This window comes from Prionailurus viverrinus, chromosome B2 (genome assembly GCF_022837055.1).
Source record: "Prionailurus viverrinus isolate Anna chromosome B2, UM_Priviv_1.0, whole genome shotgun sequence".
NCBI classification, from domain to species: Eukaryota; Metazoa; Chordata; class Mammalia; order Carnivora; family Felidae; genus Prionailurus; species Prionailurus viverrinus.
In genome coordinates this window covers 63,500,668-63,520,117 of record NC_062565.1, presented here as the reverse complement: position 1 = coordinate 63,520,117, position 19,450 = coordinate 63,500,668, and the positions used below count along the sequence as shown (strand labels likewise).

The window sequence follows — 19,450 nt, the reverse complement described above, 5'->3', positions numbered from 1 at the left end:
TGGACGCTTAACTGACTGAGCCACTCAGGCACACCAAAATTAGGGGAACATTTAAACAACAAAAATATCCAGAGGCACTCATTCAGATCACTGTTACTATAATTTGACATTTCAAATATGCCTTCCATGCTATTCATACTACTTCAATCAAAAATAAGTAGTTTATAACTGCTGTTACTGTTGGTCTTGTGACAGACATTTTCTCATTTTTTCCTATTTAATTTTCATCTGAAATGTCTAAATTGAAAATAAAAACTGTATTCTCAAAATCCTGAGCTGTAAATTATTACAGGGACACACTTGAAAATGAGATATGAAACCCTAAGACATGTACACACATACATAAAGAATCAGCAGTTCCAAAATGATAGGTCGCTTGGATGCAACCTGCATAAAACAAATTTGAGGCATTTTCTGATAATACTAGCCATTTGGACATGATGCCAATCAGTGTATACAACCCATCAGCACCTCTCCCTGGTTGTGTTTAAGGTAGGACATTTTTGGGAAAGCTGGAACATGCTTTGGTGTAAGACATGAGTTATCCAGAGATGGTTTTTGGATTGGGAGGCCCCATGCTCTTGAATTGCAGCACAGAAGAGCACCTAAAGTGCATCTAGGTGAGATCATATTACAATACAGCATTCTGGTTTAGATCCCTCTCCCATCACACCTCTCAGCACCTTACAGGATATCAGAGACGCTGTGACTGGGATGAAAAACTGCATCTATAGCACCAGCTCATATTATTCTATCCATATGCTGTACTGTTCTAAAATCTTGATTTTTTTTTCTGGTGGCTTTTACACCCAGAGGAAAAACAGGGCTATTTACTGCCCATCAGAGCACCGTATGTTTGCTTCATTCAATAGCTAGACCAGGAAATCCATCTAATCAAGGATATTCAGCAGCCTCTGGAGCTGTCCTCCAATCTTGGGATAACAATAAGCAAGGCAGATGTGAACTTGAACTTCAGCAGCATTGACATGTGAGATCTTGCTCTCTACTTTCTCCAAACTAACTTCACCAGACAATTACTTGGCTCTACAGAAATAAAAAGAAATATAGTCCTTGTGTTTCTGGAATCTAGCATTCTGCCACAGATACTGTTCTAATTTTACTAGGTCATTTGTACACTGGAGCCATGTCATTTGAACAGGTTCTCATACACCTTTTGAATAAATGTAATAGTTGCATCATTTTAAATGTGTTTATTTAAAAATTCCTGTAGTGATGTGATGAGGGTTGTGGTGTGGGGGTGCTAATCTGCCTGGCCATTTCAAGAATTTGAGTAGTCAGGGCTGCCTATATGGCTCAGTTGGTTAAGAATCTAACTCTTGATTTCAGCTCAGGTCATAATCTTGCAGTTCACGGGAACGAGCTCTGCATTGGGCTCTGTGTTGACAGAGAGGAAACTGTTTGGGATTCTCTTTCTCCCTCTCTCTCTCTCTGCCCCTCCCCTTCCTTGGCTCATGCTCCCTCTCTCTCTCTCTCAAAATAAACTTAAAAAAAGAGAATTTGGCGATGTTGGAACTTGTCCTCTGTTCTCTTATGGGAAGTGATGAGTGAGAGTTTTGAAACCTACGTCGGGCAATTGGGAAGACTCAAGCTATTGCATGTGACTTGGAGAAGGTATTCTCTGGAAAGAAGGGGATGTACCTGGGCATGTATAGATTGGACCACAAGAGACAGTTCATAGGGAGGAAGACATAGGACATTAGGATTTAAATTTTATTTCTGAATCTTCTGGGCCCAGAAGATTGGCTGCTGGGAGGCGCAGCGTCAATCTCCAAAAGCTGAGACTGGTTCTCTGCAAATTGCACTGAGTGTGACAATGGAAGATCACACAACTGTGCATTTTCAATGTGGATCTTTAAAAACAATTATCAAATGTAAAATCTGCCCGTTCTTGGCCTCCACACATGATACTTTTTTCCCCATCTAGACTCTTGTGAGAAGCTCTGGATCCGATGGCTTTAGCAGTTGACAGAGCCTATCAAATTTTTATTAAAATTCCCAGAGTTAGAGACAATGAAGAGCAGTTTGCTGGATTGTGAGCAGATTTTCCTTAAGGGGAATATTCTCAGCATTGTTGCTCCGTGCAAACAATCTCACAGAGTGGGAGCAGCTGTTTGTAAATTATTTTTGTGATGGAGAGGGAAATCTACCTTTTCTTTGCAGCCTCAAGTGGGCGTGCAAAAATACACATAAACACATTTACATATTGTTCCCAACCTTACTCTTTAGTTTCTCTATTCCTTACTTCCTTTTTTCCCCATTCCCTTTTTGATTTGTGGGGACAAGGTCTCTCATACCTGAGCTTCTCCCTCCAGAAGACAGAAGGAAAATTATAGGCGAAAAGACCAACTCCTATACAGGGGCCACAGGACAATTCCCTTGCCTTTGAGGATTCCTGGGACTGTGGGCTCTTCAAGTTAGAATGGGGAGGAGGTGTGTCTGAGTCACCTGCTGCTTGTCCTCCCACAGGTGGCTGCTTCAGCAGAATCCAGGCTGCACAACTGGGAGCTGAGTTGCTGAGGTCCAGAGCTCAAGTGCAGACATTACATAAATCAATGCCAATTTAAAAGGAATGATTATTTTAACCTTGGAATGTTACTTTATATGTCTCAATACATGGCCCATTATTTAATATCTAAGAAAGTTTCATTTATGTTCCTCTCTCTCTTTCGCTCTCCTAAGCTACAGCCAGACCACCAGGCATGCAATGAAATGCAAAATGAAACCACCTCAGTATCCAAAACAGATGGGGCAGGTGGGTGAAGTCACTGCTAAATGAAAACACGCATCTCGCTGCTCATGGCACACTTGGCCCTTTCCTTTGTGAAGCTGTGGGTGGGGATGAAGTGGTTACCATCCAGAAATATTGGTCAGTGTAGGTACTGAGAACGTGGGCCCTACCTCCTCCAACCATTCTGGTGGGGCTCATCTAACAGCCTTAACTAACTACTCTCAGAGTGAAACAGAGTAAATTTTTTGGGAAGCTACCTTCCATTAAATCTCAGATGGGTCTAAAGTCTTTTGATGCTAAGTGGCTATAGTGCATCATTTGGGGGAAGAAAAGCTATGGTCTCTCGTCTCTAACCAGGAAGGCTCCAGCTTCAAAGCCACATTTTGAGCACTTGTGGACTAAATACTTGTGAGCCTCAGTCCTGTAAAGGCAATAAGGATACATAGCTGGAGTTATTTTGGGCCAGACAATAGCTAACTTCAAAGTACTACAAAGTTTGCTACTAGCAAGATTCTCCACTTGCCTGCTTTGGCCAGCCCCCCCCCCCCTTTTTTTGAAATATAACCTTCAAGTTAAAAATTTACATTCTCAACTTTAGACTAAAATATAAATGCTTCATATGTCTTCATTTAAGGGGAAAAACTGACTCATCGGCAAGATAAACTATATATAGAAGTAGTGTTGGGAGACCTGTGAAGATATGAGCTTTAAAAGTTTTGCAAGGGATAGCAAATATTTAAGTAGCTGAGTAGCAACTTGGTAAATTTTATACCAAAGGTGATAGTAATAGAGTGTGCTCTTTAAGTTTTTCTAGCTGACACTGTGACATCAGAGCCAACTCATTCTCATTATTTTGAAACATTTATGATAAATCCTGTTTTGTGACACTAGATGTCATTACACAAAAGCATTGTACTTTAACTGATTAATTTTAGATACACTTCACTTTTTTTCCCACTTGTTCCAAGCCCTAATGTTTTAAAAAAGCCGGTATAGATCCATTCAGAAAAATGTTTAATAAAGAATCATAAAATATACCCCAAACATCCTTCCTAGTAGTATACTCCCTAGAAAACCTAAGTAAATGAGAAAATATAAGACAGGATCACTTAGGAAGTGTAACAAGCCTTCCACACTTTCCACAGTCTTTATGTTGAGTGCAATCTGATCAAAGAAGAATTGGGATTTTTAAAACTCATTAGCTCATCATTTAATAAACATTTTTCTGAGCACCTGCTATCTTCAGGGCCTTTGCTGGCACATAGCATCTCTCTGAGATTTCTAAACAGAGAAGAATGACAGCAGTCAGAGGAATTTATAAAAAGGGAAAGCAAGAACATAGAGGAGAGACAGAAAGGGGGTATCCTTGAATTTGTTTTTGTATAGGGGCACAATTATTCACCACAAAGTATCAACAATAAGCTATCAGGTTTAGAAGGGATCCTAGTCAGTGAATAGAATGCCTCACTCTGAGTGATCAGACCTCAAATACTTATTAAATGAGGAGTCAATCAATGGTTTCACTTAGGTCTCTGGGTCTTATGTCATTGCCAGCACCCACTTTTTCCTTGGAAAACAGAAAGTAAAACTGTCTTACTTTCTGCTACTCAGGTACCACCAGGTCAATATTCCATCTATCTTGATTGCAATTTAAAAACCTTGGGGAAGTGGCTTCCATTAAAAGTGGCTCCTCCCTGAAAGGTGGGAGACTCCTAGTCTTGGCCTATGGTATGTAAAGTTTGCTTGAGGTTTTGGCATAGCAGTGATTGGTTTTGATGAGAAATCCATCACCTACTGTGCTCCTCAAGCTTCAAGGCAGCAAACCATCTATTTCTACCCCGAGAGAAACTGGACATATGGCAGTATAGATGGTGAAACATGGTTTTTGCATTAGTTTTTTGCATGATGTTTTGCAAACTTTGAAGTAATTTTTTTTAACTTATAAAAATAATATCCTGGTTTTGTAAAAAGATGCTGAGTAAAATACAGTTTTTTGAAACATACTTTCAGTGCAGAAAGATACTAACTACATGCGATTATGTTTCAAAGTCTGAACACTTAGGAATTAATGTTTTCTTTTTCCAAATACATGATCACATAAAATCTCTGTGTGTATAAGATGTGAAAACAAAGAAGCCATACATACATTGTTATGATATCCAAGAGTCTGTTGTACTCCTTGTATTCCAGGAGGTCCCTGTATTAGAAATAAATCAAAGATAAATATGTAAACACCAGAACAATGTGAATTTAAAGAATGTATCTAAGAATTCTCGGAATCTTCCAGTTCAGAAAAAAGGAAGAGCGTGTTTAGTCAAATATTCTAATTAATAGAGAATTACAAGGGCATTAGCTTTTCAGGTTTCTAAAGGTATCTCTAGGTTAAATCCTGCATGAATCCAAAGAGGGGTCCTAAGTGGGAACATGTAACATTTCACCAGAAGGTCAGCCATCAGCACATTCTTTATTAAAAAATATCGCACCCATAAAACTCCTCCAGGGAAGAGGTAGTAGCTTCAGTTTATTTTTGACACTTTTCACAGGGCTTTGATCAATATATTATAGAAATGTGTGCCCATGTGTTAACTTAGAAAATAGGGGAAAATATTTTTTCTATTACTTTATTCGTCTCAATTAGTTGAGTGAAAATGGCTGCACATGGACATTCAGGGCAGAAAAAGATGTCTGTTCAAAAACTTCAGACTTAAGATATTGAAATGCTTGTGGTTTTCAGCTGACATGGAATGTTCACCAAGCACTATGCTGAGCTTTGGGTAGACAGGGAAGAAGACATCTGTCTGTCCCTAAAAATTCCAGATAGAGAAAAAGAGAAGAGTCTCTGAGTTTTCAGGGATTACATTTTGGGGAGAGAGAGCCATAAGAAAATACAAAGCTTAGCATTATTTTAAATCAAGTGGTTCAAGCCAAGAGAGAGTCAGCAATGTCAGAAAAGAGGCTGCATATTTCATCTAGACCTCGAAAACTCCTCAGAGGAGAGAAAATATTTCGGAGGCAAAGTTCTTTACATTTTACCTCAGAAGATAATACAAAGAAAAATTAAGGGTGAGCAAATCAAACATCACTGTTATACAAAAATTATTTTAGTTAAAAAGGAATTAAAAACTTTGAAAACTGAAGAAAATCGTAAGGAACAATTACTAGCTGTACTCACTGATACAGGTAACACCTTAAGTATATTAAAAAAATTAACATCAGTTAACATTTATGACTGGTATTCCTTATGAACAGCTTGTGTCTGAAGATCTCTCCTAATGTGAAACCTTTGTATTGTGTCACTAAATACAGAAGACACAAAGATGTAATGATGGATGTCTGCAAGCAGGTTGATATAACTCTTGAGAAAATAATAGGCCTCACGAGTAACAGAGCTGAGTATGATTGGAAAGACAAACGATGCTGTTACCTTGCTGAAATAAAAACAGAGCTAATGTCAGAAAAGAATTCTCATGGCACTATATTTTTTTCACGTTCTTTTTCTATCAGCCAGCTTTGTGTATTCTAGGTCAGTTAGATGAAGTAATGAGGGAAGGGAAAATTGGGTTGGGAGTTGTAAGAAAGTTTCTAGCCTAGAAGATGCAAACTAAACACTCATTCTGAAAATCAGGGAACATGAGATTCTTTACACATTGATCCTTCTGCAGCTACATAATGAGGCAAGGAGAAATGTTAGACACCATATGTAGTAGCATCAACAGGTAGCATATGGGTATATGCATAGTAGGCATTTGGTGAATGTTGATTGTGTGTTGATAATATGGCCAATTAGATACCCACCAATCAGTTATGTGGTGGGTAAATTTAACTTCATACACATTCATCCTCATTGAATGTATTAATAATTAACGATCCCAAATATAGCAGAATAATACAGTCTCTCAAATAGAGCAGAAGAATCAATCAAATAAGAATAGCAAACACTGATACAGGATTTACTCTGGGCCAGGCATTATACCAGACATTTTATGTGCATTAACTCATTTAATCCCTACAGTGACACTGAGAGGTAACTACCATCATTATTTCCAATTCACAGATACAGAAATGGAGGGTTAGAAATTGCTAACTGGCCCAAGGTCACACCACTGCTAAGTGGCAGGGCTAATATTTAACATAGGCAGCTGGACCCAAACTCAGTTCTCATCTACTCTCCTATCTTAACTTGAAAGCAGACTCTCAGCCTAAAATAATTTTGGTAGTAATTTTTTTCAATCATGTTAACTGTGCCCCAGAGTACATGGGTGATCACTCTTCTACGTTCTACTTAACATACAGAAATTGAAAAAAAATCAACAGAACTTGTATTTAGGACTTCTTGTGAGCCCATGCTGTGATTAGGGCAGGAGGGGAAGACAGAAGCACTTTGTCTTTAGATGTAGTCCCACCAGGTAGATGAAGGAGGCCCCTCTAACTATTCTTTGCATCTCCCATCTATCTTGATACATTCTTGCAACCCATGATAGGGATATTATGCCTAAATATTCCCCCCAATTCCTCTCAACCCACAGCTTTACTCAAAATGCATCTGATCTTTGTTTGCAGAGGTTGGGAGAGGGGGTGGTCAAAGGATATAAGAAGTGGGGGACTTCATAAAGGGGGTTCTGGAAGACAAAAATACGGAAGGAAAAATAAACAGGAGAGTGAACAGCATGGTAGGGGTTACATGGCACAGAACAGGTAGAAGCATGGATGAGAATAGTAAAAATAACAGGATGGAAAAAATTGGGTGAGGGGCACCTGGGTGGCCCAGTGGGTTAAGGGTCTGGCTTCTGCTCAGGTCATGATCTCGTGGTTCACAAGTCTGAGCCTTTCAGTGGGCTCTGTGCTGACAGCTCAGAGCCTGGAGCCTGCTTTGGATTCTGTCTCCCTCTCTCTCTGTCCCTCTCCCACTCACTCTCTTTCTATCTCTCAAAGATAAATAAACATTAAAAAAATTAAAAAAAAGAAAAGAAAAAATGGGTGAGAATTAGGTCTGATCTTTTACAGACTGGTTATGTCCTCACAGTGTATAGCTGTGTTACATAAACCCAGAAAATATTCCTTATCCAGGATCCTGATCTTGCTGTTGAGCACACCACTAGGGGCAGGGCAGGAGGGCTCTGCACTGCTCCTCCCTCTTAAAACAAAATCAAGAGCACAACTCACTGAACAGAGACTCTGGTCAATAGAAAAGTTTGAACAATATTATTCAGATATACACAGCATTAATAAACCTATAAAAATTACTTCCACAATTTTATATGTTCTATTCTTGCCATAAAATGCCATATCCACAAAGTAGTGCTCCAAATGGGGTCAGTCTAAAGTTTTAGGCTCTACTACCTTATCTGCTGATGAGCATTTATGGTGACATTTTCTTTCTTGTTCTTTTAGTCAGGAGGATACACTGGGTATCACAGATTCCAGGTTTAATGTAACAGAGATTTACAGTTAACAGTCTACCCTGAAGGCAATACTTTACACAAATTCTCCCTGAGGGCTAAAGAAACTGTGAGGTGACTGAAAGAAGACTCCAGTATAGAGTCCTCAGGCAGTCTACCTCTGACCTGACTGCAGTCAGTGTGGCAATGGCTCACTGGGTTATTCTGAAACTGGCAAAAAGAAATCACCTCAGTGTGGGGACAGTGACTACAGAGAAACACTATGCATATAAATGTGGAGAGCAACTCTCTGTTTATTGTTGGAAGACCAACATAGACCGTGGGGTCTTGGAACTGGCTGTTCTGGAGCCACATCACCAAGAGATGTGCTATTTTCCTATTTGCTATTCTGGTACAATGCATGGCTGGCAAAGATCCAACAAGACATTTGTTTCCAAGTTTAGTAAGAGCTGTCAGTCTTATAGACTATCAATCAACTCTGAGGAAGGAGAAGTTAAAGACTTGTGGTAAGTGACAGGTCTCCTGGCACCACATGGTGTTAGTAGATGCTCCACTTGAGAGGTCACTTTCTCTGAGGTCTGCATTTATGAGGACTCATCAAGGAGTTGCTTAGATGACCCATGCCCAGTGGAGAATGGAAGCTAGCTATGGAGGGCACATAAGCCTTGGCTAACAAGCAACTCCACTAGGAAAAACAGTTGAAGGATTATGGAAAGAAAAAAATGTCCCAGTATCTTGCTCGTGATAGTAGCCTACACGTAGACATACAGAAATCATGCCTTTACGATGTCTGTCTGTCTTTTAGGCAGCTCTGCTTCACTCTGCCTGTATTGGGTTGAGAGACATAGGACATCTTGGTTAATGTGATGAGTATACAATTACAGAGCAGCTTTAAAATGCTCATGAATTCCAGGGAGACACACTTGTTCAGAACCCAACTGGGCTCATGTGTAATTATCTGAGAGGTCCATAAACCTGGTATGGGTAGAGATCCTGATGTTGTTTCCTACTGCATAGAACCATACCTGGTGTGCAGTGAATTGATGCTGCAGTTAATTTTGGAGTATATACTCTCAGCAATCGTTTATACCATTGAGTTTTGTTATGTTTTCTAAAATCTGCCTAGAGGTGGAAAAGAGAGAAGCATCATGAAACATCATGATGTCTGAAACCAGTGTCATCAAATGCATGGTGTGAAAATGATGAGCTATTTGTATTATCATCCTCTTTGTAGATTTCAGTTTTGGCTGCAGATTCCCAAAGTTTAAAAGATAGGAAGAGTAGTGTGTTAAAAACCACACTCTTCAGACTTGGTCTTGGCTGTACTTTCACTTTTCAGTTCATGTAGTACACAGAGGTCAAAGAACTCTACTTTTGCCTCCCCGCCGCCACCCCCGCCCCTCTCCCAGTCCCCTTCCCTGGTCTTTGGTGTAAGATCTCTATGCAAGTCAGGGCTAAGACCTTTTGATTCAGCTTTATCACACCCTAGTATTCTGAATCAAAATCTCTATGATTCCCCAGTTACTCTACCTCCTCTCCGATCTTCCTCTCTGAACCATTTTCCTGTTTTCCTTTTCTCTAAAAGCATCCCTTAGTTTTTCCTAACTGCTGACTAAGCCTCCTTGAGCCATCTGGGTGCCACTTATCTCCATGCACCATTGCTGTTCAATCTCTTATTAAGGACTCCTTTCAGGATTCACAAATACATATTTTCAGGTTATACAAAACTGCCTTCTGGCCCTGTGGGTTTCCAATTAATTTCAGTTGCAACCTTTGAAATACCAAAACCTCTGTGAAGAAAGATGTACTAGTCAACTCTCTTCAAAACATGCTAAAAAAGAGCTTTGCAGTAAGAACAGATTGAAGGTTTGTTATTGAAAGTCATTTGGGCTAATTTTCAAGAAATATTTTCAGTTTCTAATGGCTGGTAGAAAAAGAAGAGAACAGTAATTATTTTTCCTCTGGTTAAAAAAAATATAATTAGGAAGCCTAAAGTTATTCATACGAATGGTAAGATGAAGCATATTTCAATATATAGTAGTCGCTGGAAAAGCTAAGGTTTTCTCTTATATAGTTCCATCTATAATATCATATATAACCTAGTATATATAAAGCATATTTACACTGATTATGTGGGCTTTGGTACACTGTCTTTCCAGTTGGAATGAAAACAAGGAGTTTTAACCTTTTTTAAATCTGATTATAACTCAAGATGTGGTACATAGTACCTTTCCCCTCCCCACAAAGGTTTGCCGAACTCAATAGAATTATTATTTCTACAAGAGGGGTGCCTGGGTGGCTCAGTCGGTTGAGTGCTTGACTTGATTTTGGCTCAGGTAATGATCCCAGGGTCGTGGAATTAAGCCCCATGTTGGGCTCCATGCTGAGTGTGGAGCCTGCTTAGGATTCTCTCTCTCCCCTTCCCTCTGCCCCTTCTCTGGCATGCATGCACTTTCTTTCTCAAACAAAATTTTAGAAAGATACAAAAAAAAGAATTGTTATTTCTACAAGAAAAAAATTTGAGGGGAAAGCTAACTTCTTGCTTGTTGGTTTTGGTTTCAGCCAGAAATGGCAGCAAAACTAGCAGAAGTCTTGCTGCTTCCAAACTCCTAGAATACAGGGCCAACAGATTTAGATTAATCTAAGAATATGGCTAAATAATTGAAAACAAAGCTGCAGTGAGCTCTAGTTAAGTAGAAAAAAGCTTATGGATGGATTTTTGAGCAAAATTACAACATAGAAAGTTGTGTCCTAACTCTGAGAGAAAAATCAATAATACTCTTTAGATAGAAAATATTTGGGAAATCAATTCTTTCTTTTAAACATAGAACCTTTTTTTTATCTTAAATATTTGCTCTAAATGAAATTTTTTTCATTGTCCCTCAGGATTTAATTATGTAAGTTAAACAGTTGTAATTTTATAATGGATTAGTTTTCTGAAAATGCTATGCTTCTGCTACAAATTTTTAGTGACTAAGTAGATATCAACACTCCCAGCCCCCATGGCTCAAAATTGCTGAAAACTCTCAAACTACAAAATAATGATTTCTGAAGCCAGGAGAAGATTTACATTTCAACATAGATATCTCAAGCTCTCCTTTTTAGGATTACAATGGGAATGTAGCCAGACAGTATGTAGTAGGTAAAATTCAAGGACCTGGAGAGGACCCCCTATTGGTGAAAATATGTTACCTTCTTCCTGGTTTATGCCTAAAACTGCATAGAGAAAGTTTGATTTATTTTATTTTATTAAAATTTTTTAATGTTGATTTATTTTTGAGAGACAGAGACAGAGTGTGAGTGGAGGAGGGACAGAGAGAGAGGGAGACACTGAATAGGAAGCAGGCTCCAGGCTCTGAGCTGTCAGTGCAGAGCCTGACACAGGGTTTGAACTCACATGCTATGAGATCATGACCTGAGCCCAAAGTCGGATGCTTAACTGACTGAGCCACCCAGGTGCCCCTGAAAGTTTAATTTATTTGTTTGGTTTTATCACCAGCTCAAATGCAAATGTTCCTGGGAGATGTAATATTAATGCTTCATATATATAACTTTGTATAATTCCTCTTTTTAAAGTGTATTTATTTGTTTTGAGAGAGAGAGATTAAGAGATTCTGAGCAGGGCACGACTCTTAAATATGGAGAACAAACAGAGGGTTACTGGAGGGGTTGTGGGAGGGGGGGATGGGCTAAATGGGTAAGGGGCATTAAGGACTCTAACCCTGAAATCATTGTTGCACTCTATGCTAACTAATTTGGATATAAATTAAAAATAAAGAAAGAAAAATAAATAAAGAAATCCAGGGAAATAAAGAAAGAAATTAAAAATAAATAAAGAAAAGAAAAAAGAAAAAAAAAAGAGATCATGAGCAGGGCAGGAGCAGAGAGAAGGAGACAGAGGATCCCAAGCAGGCTCTGCACTGTCAGCACAGAGTCTGACACAGGGTTCAAACTCATAAACTTTTGAGATCATGACCTGAGCTGAAACCCACAGCCAGATGCTTAATGGAGTGAGACATCCAGGCACTCCCAACTCTGTATAATTTTAAATTTGTTTTCATGTATTTTCTTGGATGGCAGGGTAATGTGACTGTAAAACACATTATCTTATTTGATTTTTATAATAACTGAAGTGGGTATTATATTCTTCGTAAGATGAAAAAAACAGAGATTTTCCCCTATATCACACAATAAGCAAATGGTAGAACCAAGTCTAAGAGTTGTTCAATTCTAATATATTCTTATGAGTCATTTATTAAATATTTCTTGAGAGCAAGTTGAAGAGAAGGGGAGGAGTAAAGGGATGGTACGTGGGGAGTAGGGACAGGAGAAGGTAGTGCCAAAAGACAAAGGGAGACAGAAGAGAGAGGATGAGAATCTCGAAGGCCAATTCTTTGTTTATACCACCATCAGCCCAGGCCTCTTGGTTTCTGGCACATGGTTCTGAGAAATGGAGTTACTTCTTTTGAATTAAGTCTTAGTATTAACTTTGACTGTAAGAGGCGAGGACTCAGTGAGAATAAGCTCAGGTAAAACTCTGGTTTGAAGCTAAGCAGGACATATTTCATTTGTTTGGCCAATACACAAAGACACAATCATGAAATTGAAAGTGCCCTCATCCTGAAATAGATGTTTTCATCCACACTGAATATACTGAGTTTTTTTTTTTTTTGGATGATGAATATGTCAATGAATATACTTAGATTAACATTCTTAAATGAAGTTTACTCTGTAAAGACCTGAACAGAGAAAAACAGGAGAGGAGCAAAGCAGATAGAAAAAAATGTTATATGAGAATGATAATGCATGAATTGGGGAAGGTATCAACACTTTCACTTCAGAAATGGTAGCAGCTGGGCGAAATCCAGGGAAAGAAAGATGAAAATAATAAGCAGAGAAAGATAAAATGAACGAATGATAATAATATTAATAAGTAAATATAGTTATGCTTTGATAGTAACTGTGTATCTGGGGCATATATAAATTTGCATTTTGTTCTTACAACAATCCAATGAGGTAGGCATTATCTTTATTTTACATATACAAAACATTAACTTTCTTACCCAAGGTCACACACCTAGTTGATGAGAGCTAGACTCCAAGTCAGCCTGACCTCATAGCTTTGAAATTTTAACTCTTTCCTTTATCTGCTTCACAGTGAGAGGGATGCCAGATAGGAAAATAAAATATCAATTATCTTAAAGCTGGTTAAAAGAATCAAGTAGGGAATTCAATGATAAAACATCACAGAATCTCTTAATGAGATACAGAATCAGTAAGGGCCAAGCAAACAGACAAACAGAGCTATGAGACATGGTGTAGACACATATTTTCTAAGATTTGGATGCCAAGAAGAGATCAAGAGGAAAGTGACCAGACTGGAAGAAGCATAAGGTGAAGAGAGAGGAACCACATGTAGACACAAGAAATGTTAAAATCATGGAGGGCTTAGATTAGAGAGAGAGAAAGAGAGGATGATTTCTGGGGGGGGGGGGGGGGGGGGAGGGGGGGAGTTGGCAATGGTGATCAGCATCTTAAATAACTTTTTAAAAGCGTTTATTTATTTATTTTAGGAGAGTGGAAGTACGAGCAGAGGAGGGGCAGAGACAGAGGGAGAGAGAGAGTCCCAAGCAGGCTCTGTGCTGTCAGCCCAGAGCCTGACAGGGACTTGGGGTCGATCTCAAGAATGATAAGATCATGACCTGAGCTGAAATCAAGTCGGAAACTTAAGGGACTGAGTCATCCAGGCACCCCTTAAATAAGTTTTGAAATTCAAATGACACCAAATGAGGGGTAAAGAGTCCTAGTATTTATGAGATGATAGAAGAAAAGGAAAAATAAAAAAAATGATTGTAATTAGTGGAAAAGACCAACCAGGAGAGTAATACTGCTTGGGAGGCTGAAATTCTTATGAGCGTGAAATTGCACTGAAGAACAGTCATGGAAAGTTGTCACACTTAGTAGAGAAAATGAAATACCCTTCAAATAAAACTACAATAGCGCTATTGTATTTGTTGTGGAAGAGAAATCTGTGTATTAGCATTCTCGAAATCTAAAGGATTTAAGTGACACAACAATTCACTTCATCAAGGACATCTTTTGGGGACATCCTCTAACAAAAGTAACACTTCTGTTAGAAGCCAGCAGCCACACATTCATTCTTGGTGAATCTCTGGAAATTCTGAGCAACACTGTGATCCATGATCTTCTCTTGCCTCAGCCAGTTTCCCCCACCACAGTGGCATATACCTGCACCATACTTTGAAAGATCAATAGCTTTTAAGTGTCTCAATCCAAGATATTGCCAGCATCCCTGGTTCAGAAGTTCAGACACAGTGCGAATAACAGGTGAGGAATTGCAGCAAAAGCAGCTTCTGGATCTTGAATGGGAATTTTTCACATCTGCCACTTTGGACATTTTTCAAACTCATTCCTCTGTGTATTCCAGGAAGTGCTCACTTGAGCTGGGCTTGTCTCTTCTGGCCTGCATACTGAGCTGTGTAATTGAGGGAACTCAAGCATAGGCAGTTTATGGTTGTATGAATAAGCAAAATACTCAATATGTGACCTGATTGTTTTCCAAAACTGCACAGTCCCTGGTTTTACTTGTCATTTTGGAACAAGAGTGGGAGGGTGAGACTGTGACAGTGAATGCGCTCAATGGGTATAATTAACCCATTTCATAAAAGCAGATTTTCTAAATTATGCTATGAAGCTCATAAGTTTTTAACACTTTATTTTCCAAGGGAGACAAAAATCGTTTTCCAAGGAGCTTATTTTTCCTGATACAGTGAAACAAATCAATCTAATTGGTATAAAACCCGCTGCATTGTTGATAATCTGGGACATTTTTGACTGATTTCTGTAGCATAATGGTTAGAAAAATAATGATTCCTCCCCTAACACTGCTATTCTGCTTATCCATCCATAAAATGTTTCATACTCATCTCTCTGCAGTATGTCCTGCAAAAGGAAAAATATCATTTGTCAGCTCCCTGCAATATCAGGAGCAGCAGGAATCTTGAGAGTGGCTTGCCACCCACAGGAACAACATCACTGACCCAGCACAAGGTGATAAAAACCACAGGGGTATGAAAACTAGTAAGAATGGAGGTGTGTGAAACAAATTACTTATATCCAGTGGCGTCCCCCAAAGCTCACCACCAACAAAAACCATACTTGGAGAACAAGTTGTGCCTCCACCCCCTTGTGTGACCTCGGGAATCTCCCCATAAGCCCCTAAACCAGAAGGGAATCTGGCTTACACAGCCTGCACCTATCAATGCTTTGAGCTTTCGTTTACTGTAATAAAGTGATAACATTTACTCTCTTTAAAAATGCTGGTAGAATGACAACACTTCCTGTGCAGAGAAAATGTGATTTCCAGGCAAACTGCTTGGGACTTAAGATAACCAGGCTGATGGCACTGGCTTATACACTGCCAAGTTACACAGCGGCCCAGAGCTCGTGCAAAATCCGAATAGTTGGGGACATTCTGGACAGTCTGGCAAAAAGCAAAATGAACAATCTGTAGGTTCCATTTTGGTGTGATTATAGTCTCCAATTTCAACTCGAATGTGTGACATCAAGGATTCTCTCTGATCTATAGGTTGTAGTAATGATAAATCTGCAAATGATGATTTTTGGCTTAACTGAATACCATGGTTACAAAGGGTACATTCAGTTAAATTCTAGAAAAAAATACTTAATGATTTTATTTTTAAAACAGCCCCTCCAAAGGATTTCAGGCAAAAGAGAAGATGCTGACACTTTATGCCAGGGAAGTTATTGGTGATATTACCCTGACATTAACCTAGCCCGTAGGATGTTTTTCCTGTTTCCTACAATAAATTTGGGATATTTCAAGCATGCTGAAAAGTATAGAAAATAACATGAATCCACAATCCAATGTTGTTAGATTCTAACCATTTGCTGTATTTGTTTCAGATCTTTTTACTTTTTAATGAAATTACAGATATAGCTGAAGGCCCTTCAAGTCTAATTTTCTATAATATTTCCTTCCATATTTCAGATCCCCCAGATAAATAATGAAAATTTGTTGCTTCTCTAATCACTTTTGATCCAAACAGTTTTCTACTAGTAGTAGCTGTGCAGAGAAAACTGACTGCATGGAGTTAGGTAAGCCCCTATTTCCCAAGGCCTAGAGTTTTCTTATGGTTAAAATGGAGATAATCTTTTCTTGCCTACCTCACAGAGTCATACAGTGGTAAAATTAAATACTTTACAGAGATGATTTTGGAAATGATATCATCAAATACAAACTGTAAGATTATTCAGGAAACAAGTCTCCCATTCTGAATCTCTCTCAACGGACAATCAGATTTATTAAAACCTTAGCGTTTATCTACCACAAAGAAATGGTGCTTAATCTATGTACTGGCCCACCTAATAACCAGTTTAGTGACCATATATCAAGGATATCACATATTTTGTCCCATCATTGCAATACATAATGCCTGTCAATTCAGAAGTCTTAATAGTTGGTTCAATAACATGATCCAAGATGAGAGAAGTCAGTGGCTATAAGAAGGTAAAATCCTTTTCCTCCAGTGTGTAGGTGTCATTAGCAAAAAAACTTAGGAAGTCAGAAAGTGGCTAATACTGTCCTATTGCTGCTGTTCATATGGACAGAAAAAGAGAAGTAATTGTGCAATTGAGCCCAAGTGCTAGTTTTCAAATTCTCAACCTGAAACCCCCAGCTGCCTCACATGCAAGTCTATGTAATCTGTGGCCACACAAGGTGATACTGGAATTTTAGCAATGTGGCAACAGCTGTTTTGTCTGGGACCATGACCCCAGTGGGGGACAAGTGGTAATGAAAATGATTAACTGGCCATGTCTGTCTCTATTTTATAAGTCTTATGTGTCTTTATTTTTAAATCTGAGGAAGTCATCTTATTTTTATTAAGAAGTGAAATTACTATTCCCATTGACTCAAATAAATGGTTAGGTTCATTTTCTCTGAAGAGATTATCATTATAGTACATGGTCTTTAGCCATTTAATAGACCAAAGAGACTTAGGTTCTTTGCTGAAAGGAAAACTGAGACATATGATAAAACCCTGATCAGTTCAAGGTTTTTTAAAGGGATGTTAAGAATATGAACTGGATTCCCATTTAGACATGATGAGCCTCAAAATGTACATGGTCACATATAGGGTGTTTTAACCAGAAATTAAATGTTTTAAATCAGACAGTTCTTGTCACCCACTTTATTCGGTAGTCCAGAATTTGGGGTACTAATATGTTTTAGAGGTACACCTTGCTATATGCTGGAAACAATAACTTTGTACTTTGAGTTCTTGGGACACAGTTGGCAAAGTTGGAGATGGAAGATTTAAAAATTGGGGGTAGTGATGGATAATAGGGTACAGGTGCAGAAAGCCATTAGGACCATGGTGTTTTGAGGGCATATATTTTCATTGCTGTGATTACTCATCTGACCCAACCCAAAAGCTAGCACAAAAGAAGCATCAGGTCTAGTTGTGGAGAAAAAGAAAGACTGACTTAAATGTGAAGAGAGTCTCCATCTTTAATGAAAGACATGGTATCTACTGGATTCAGGCAAGACTGAAATTAAATGGGCTAATGTGAAGTTGGTCAGTTTTCTTGTTTTCTCTCAGCAAACAACTCTATTCCCAGGCTATGCAAAGACTAAAAATGATGTGCTAAAAATGATGTTACCTCTAGAATTATCAGTAGAAAAAGTAATTTTATCAGATCCCCCCAAAAATCTAACCACCTCAGATAAAAATGCCATCCCAAGACTTACAAAAGTGAGATGTGACTGGCTATTTTCCTTGCCACTCATTACCACCCCCATCCCACACAGTTTGAATTCCTGATCTTTCTAGTTGGATAGCTCTTGCTCTGACCCTCAAATGGGATGCTTCTTCTCAAGTAACATCATCTAAATGCTCAGAGATGCCATCTTGACCATTTTAACTAGAGTAACAACTTTCTCCCCAATCACTCTCATATCGCCCAGTTTGTTCCCCTGTATCACCTCATGCTAAACTGAAATGTTTTTGTCTATCTGTTGACTTGCTTATTAACCATAACTACCCCCAACACACAACAGAGTGTAAGTTACTGAAGGGAGAGCTTGTCTGCAGCTTGTTAGTTTGTTGCTATGTATTTTTTATTTAAAAAAATTTTTTTAAATGTTTATTTATTTTTGAGAGAGAGACAGACAAGGCGCGAGCGGGGGAGGGGCAGAGAGTGGGGACAGAATCCGAAGGAGGCTCCAGGCTCTGTGTCCAGGCTCTGAGCTGTCAGCACAGAGCCGGATGTGGGACTCAAACTCATGAACTACAAGATCATGACCTGAGCTGAAGTCGGATGCTTAACCAACTGAGCCACCCAGGCACCCCACTATGTATTTTTTTTAAACTACTGTATGCTCAATGTTTATAATAGTGACTCACATGTGATAGATGATCAGTAAGTATTTGTTGAGTAAATGAATTCAATATTACACCCTAATTTACCCTTCTAACTCTGTACAAGGCAGTATAATCATAACTTTCAAACCGTGCAATGACCCATGCTTTCAAGGTAAAAGAAGTTCTTCTACACTGAAGTTAAAACTAAAACAGAAACAACATGGGTTGTATTTGTTTTAAATCATATTGTTGTTTTAGAAAAGAAGCATGAATTTCATTGGAGTCAGCTCCCACAAAATGATCACTGTAGAGTTTTATCAGCATTTTACAACAGATGGACATTTTAGGTATCCATGAGCTAAGGGTTTTCACCTCAGGAGTGTCAAGTTCATATTGAAAGTGACGGTGGACAAAATAGCATTTGTATTTAAAGTATAGGATAAGCATAAATTGCAAAAAAAAATCTTAAAATAATTTTGAAAATTATGTAGCTTTATATTAAAGCCTCAAACAAAAAATTCCATAGCTTGGACATCCTTTAAGAGCTATGAAGTGCCTTTCTTTGCTTACAGTTTTTCCAGCGGAAACAGTAGAGGGAGCTGCTGCCCCACGTTACAAATTCCTTGAATTTCTGTTTTCAACATAAATTGCTATGCACTGAAATGTGACACATTTGAGCCCACTGCTCAATTCTCATACTGCAATAATGAAACAATGCACAAAAACAATGCCAGAAAAAAAAAAGAAAGGGAATGAAGAGCCCTGCCTGTAACAGAAAGAAATAATAACACATTTTAAAATTAATGTGGTTTTTAATAAACACTTTTACAGTGATGATGAATGAGAAGCAAAGTTAATGTCAAATGGGTGGGCTAATACATACTTCCTTTAATGGC

At 38.6% G+C, this 19,450-nt stretch overlaps 1 protein-coding gene across 1 annotated transcript in view; it reads right to left on the bottom strand.

The window, feature by feature from the left end:
* COL19A1 (collagen type XIX alpha 1 chain) overlaps window positions 1-19,450 on the bottom strand; it is a 354,142-nt gene that overhangs the window by 75,631 nt on the left and 259,061 nt on the right. Inside the window, exon 17 of the mRNA XM_047860196.1 lies at window positions 4,896-4,946. Coding sequence (XP_047716152.1) covers window positions 4,896-4,946 — 51 coding nt within the window. The remainder of the gene's footprint in view (window positions 1-4,895; window positions 4,947-19,450) is intronic.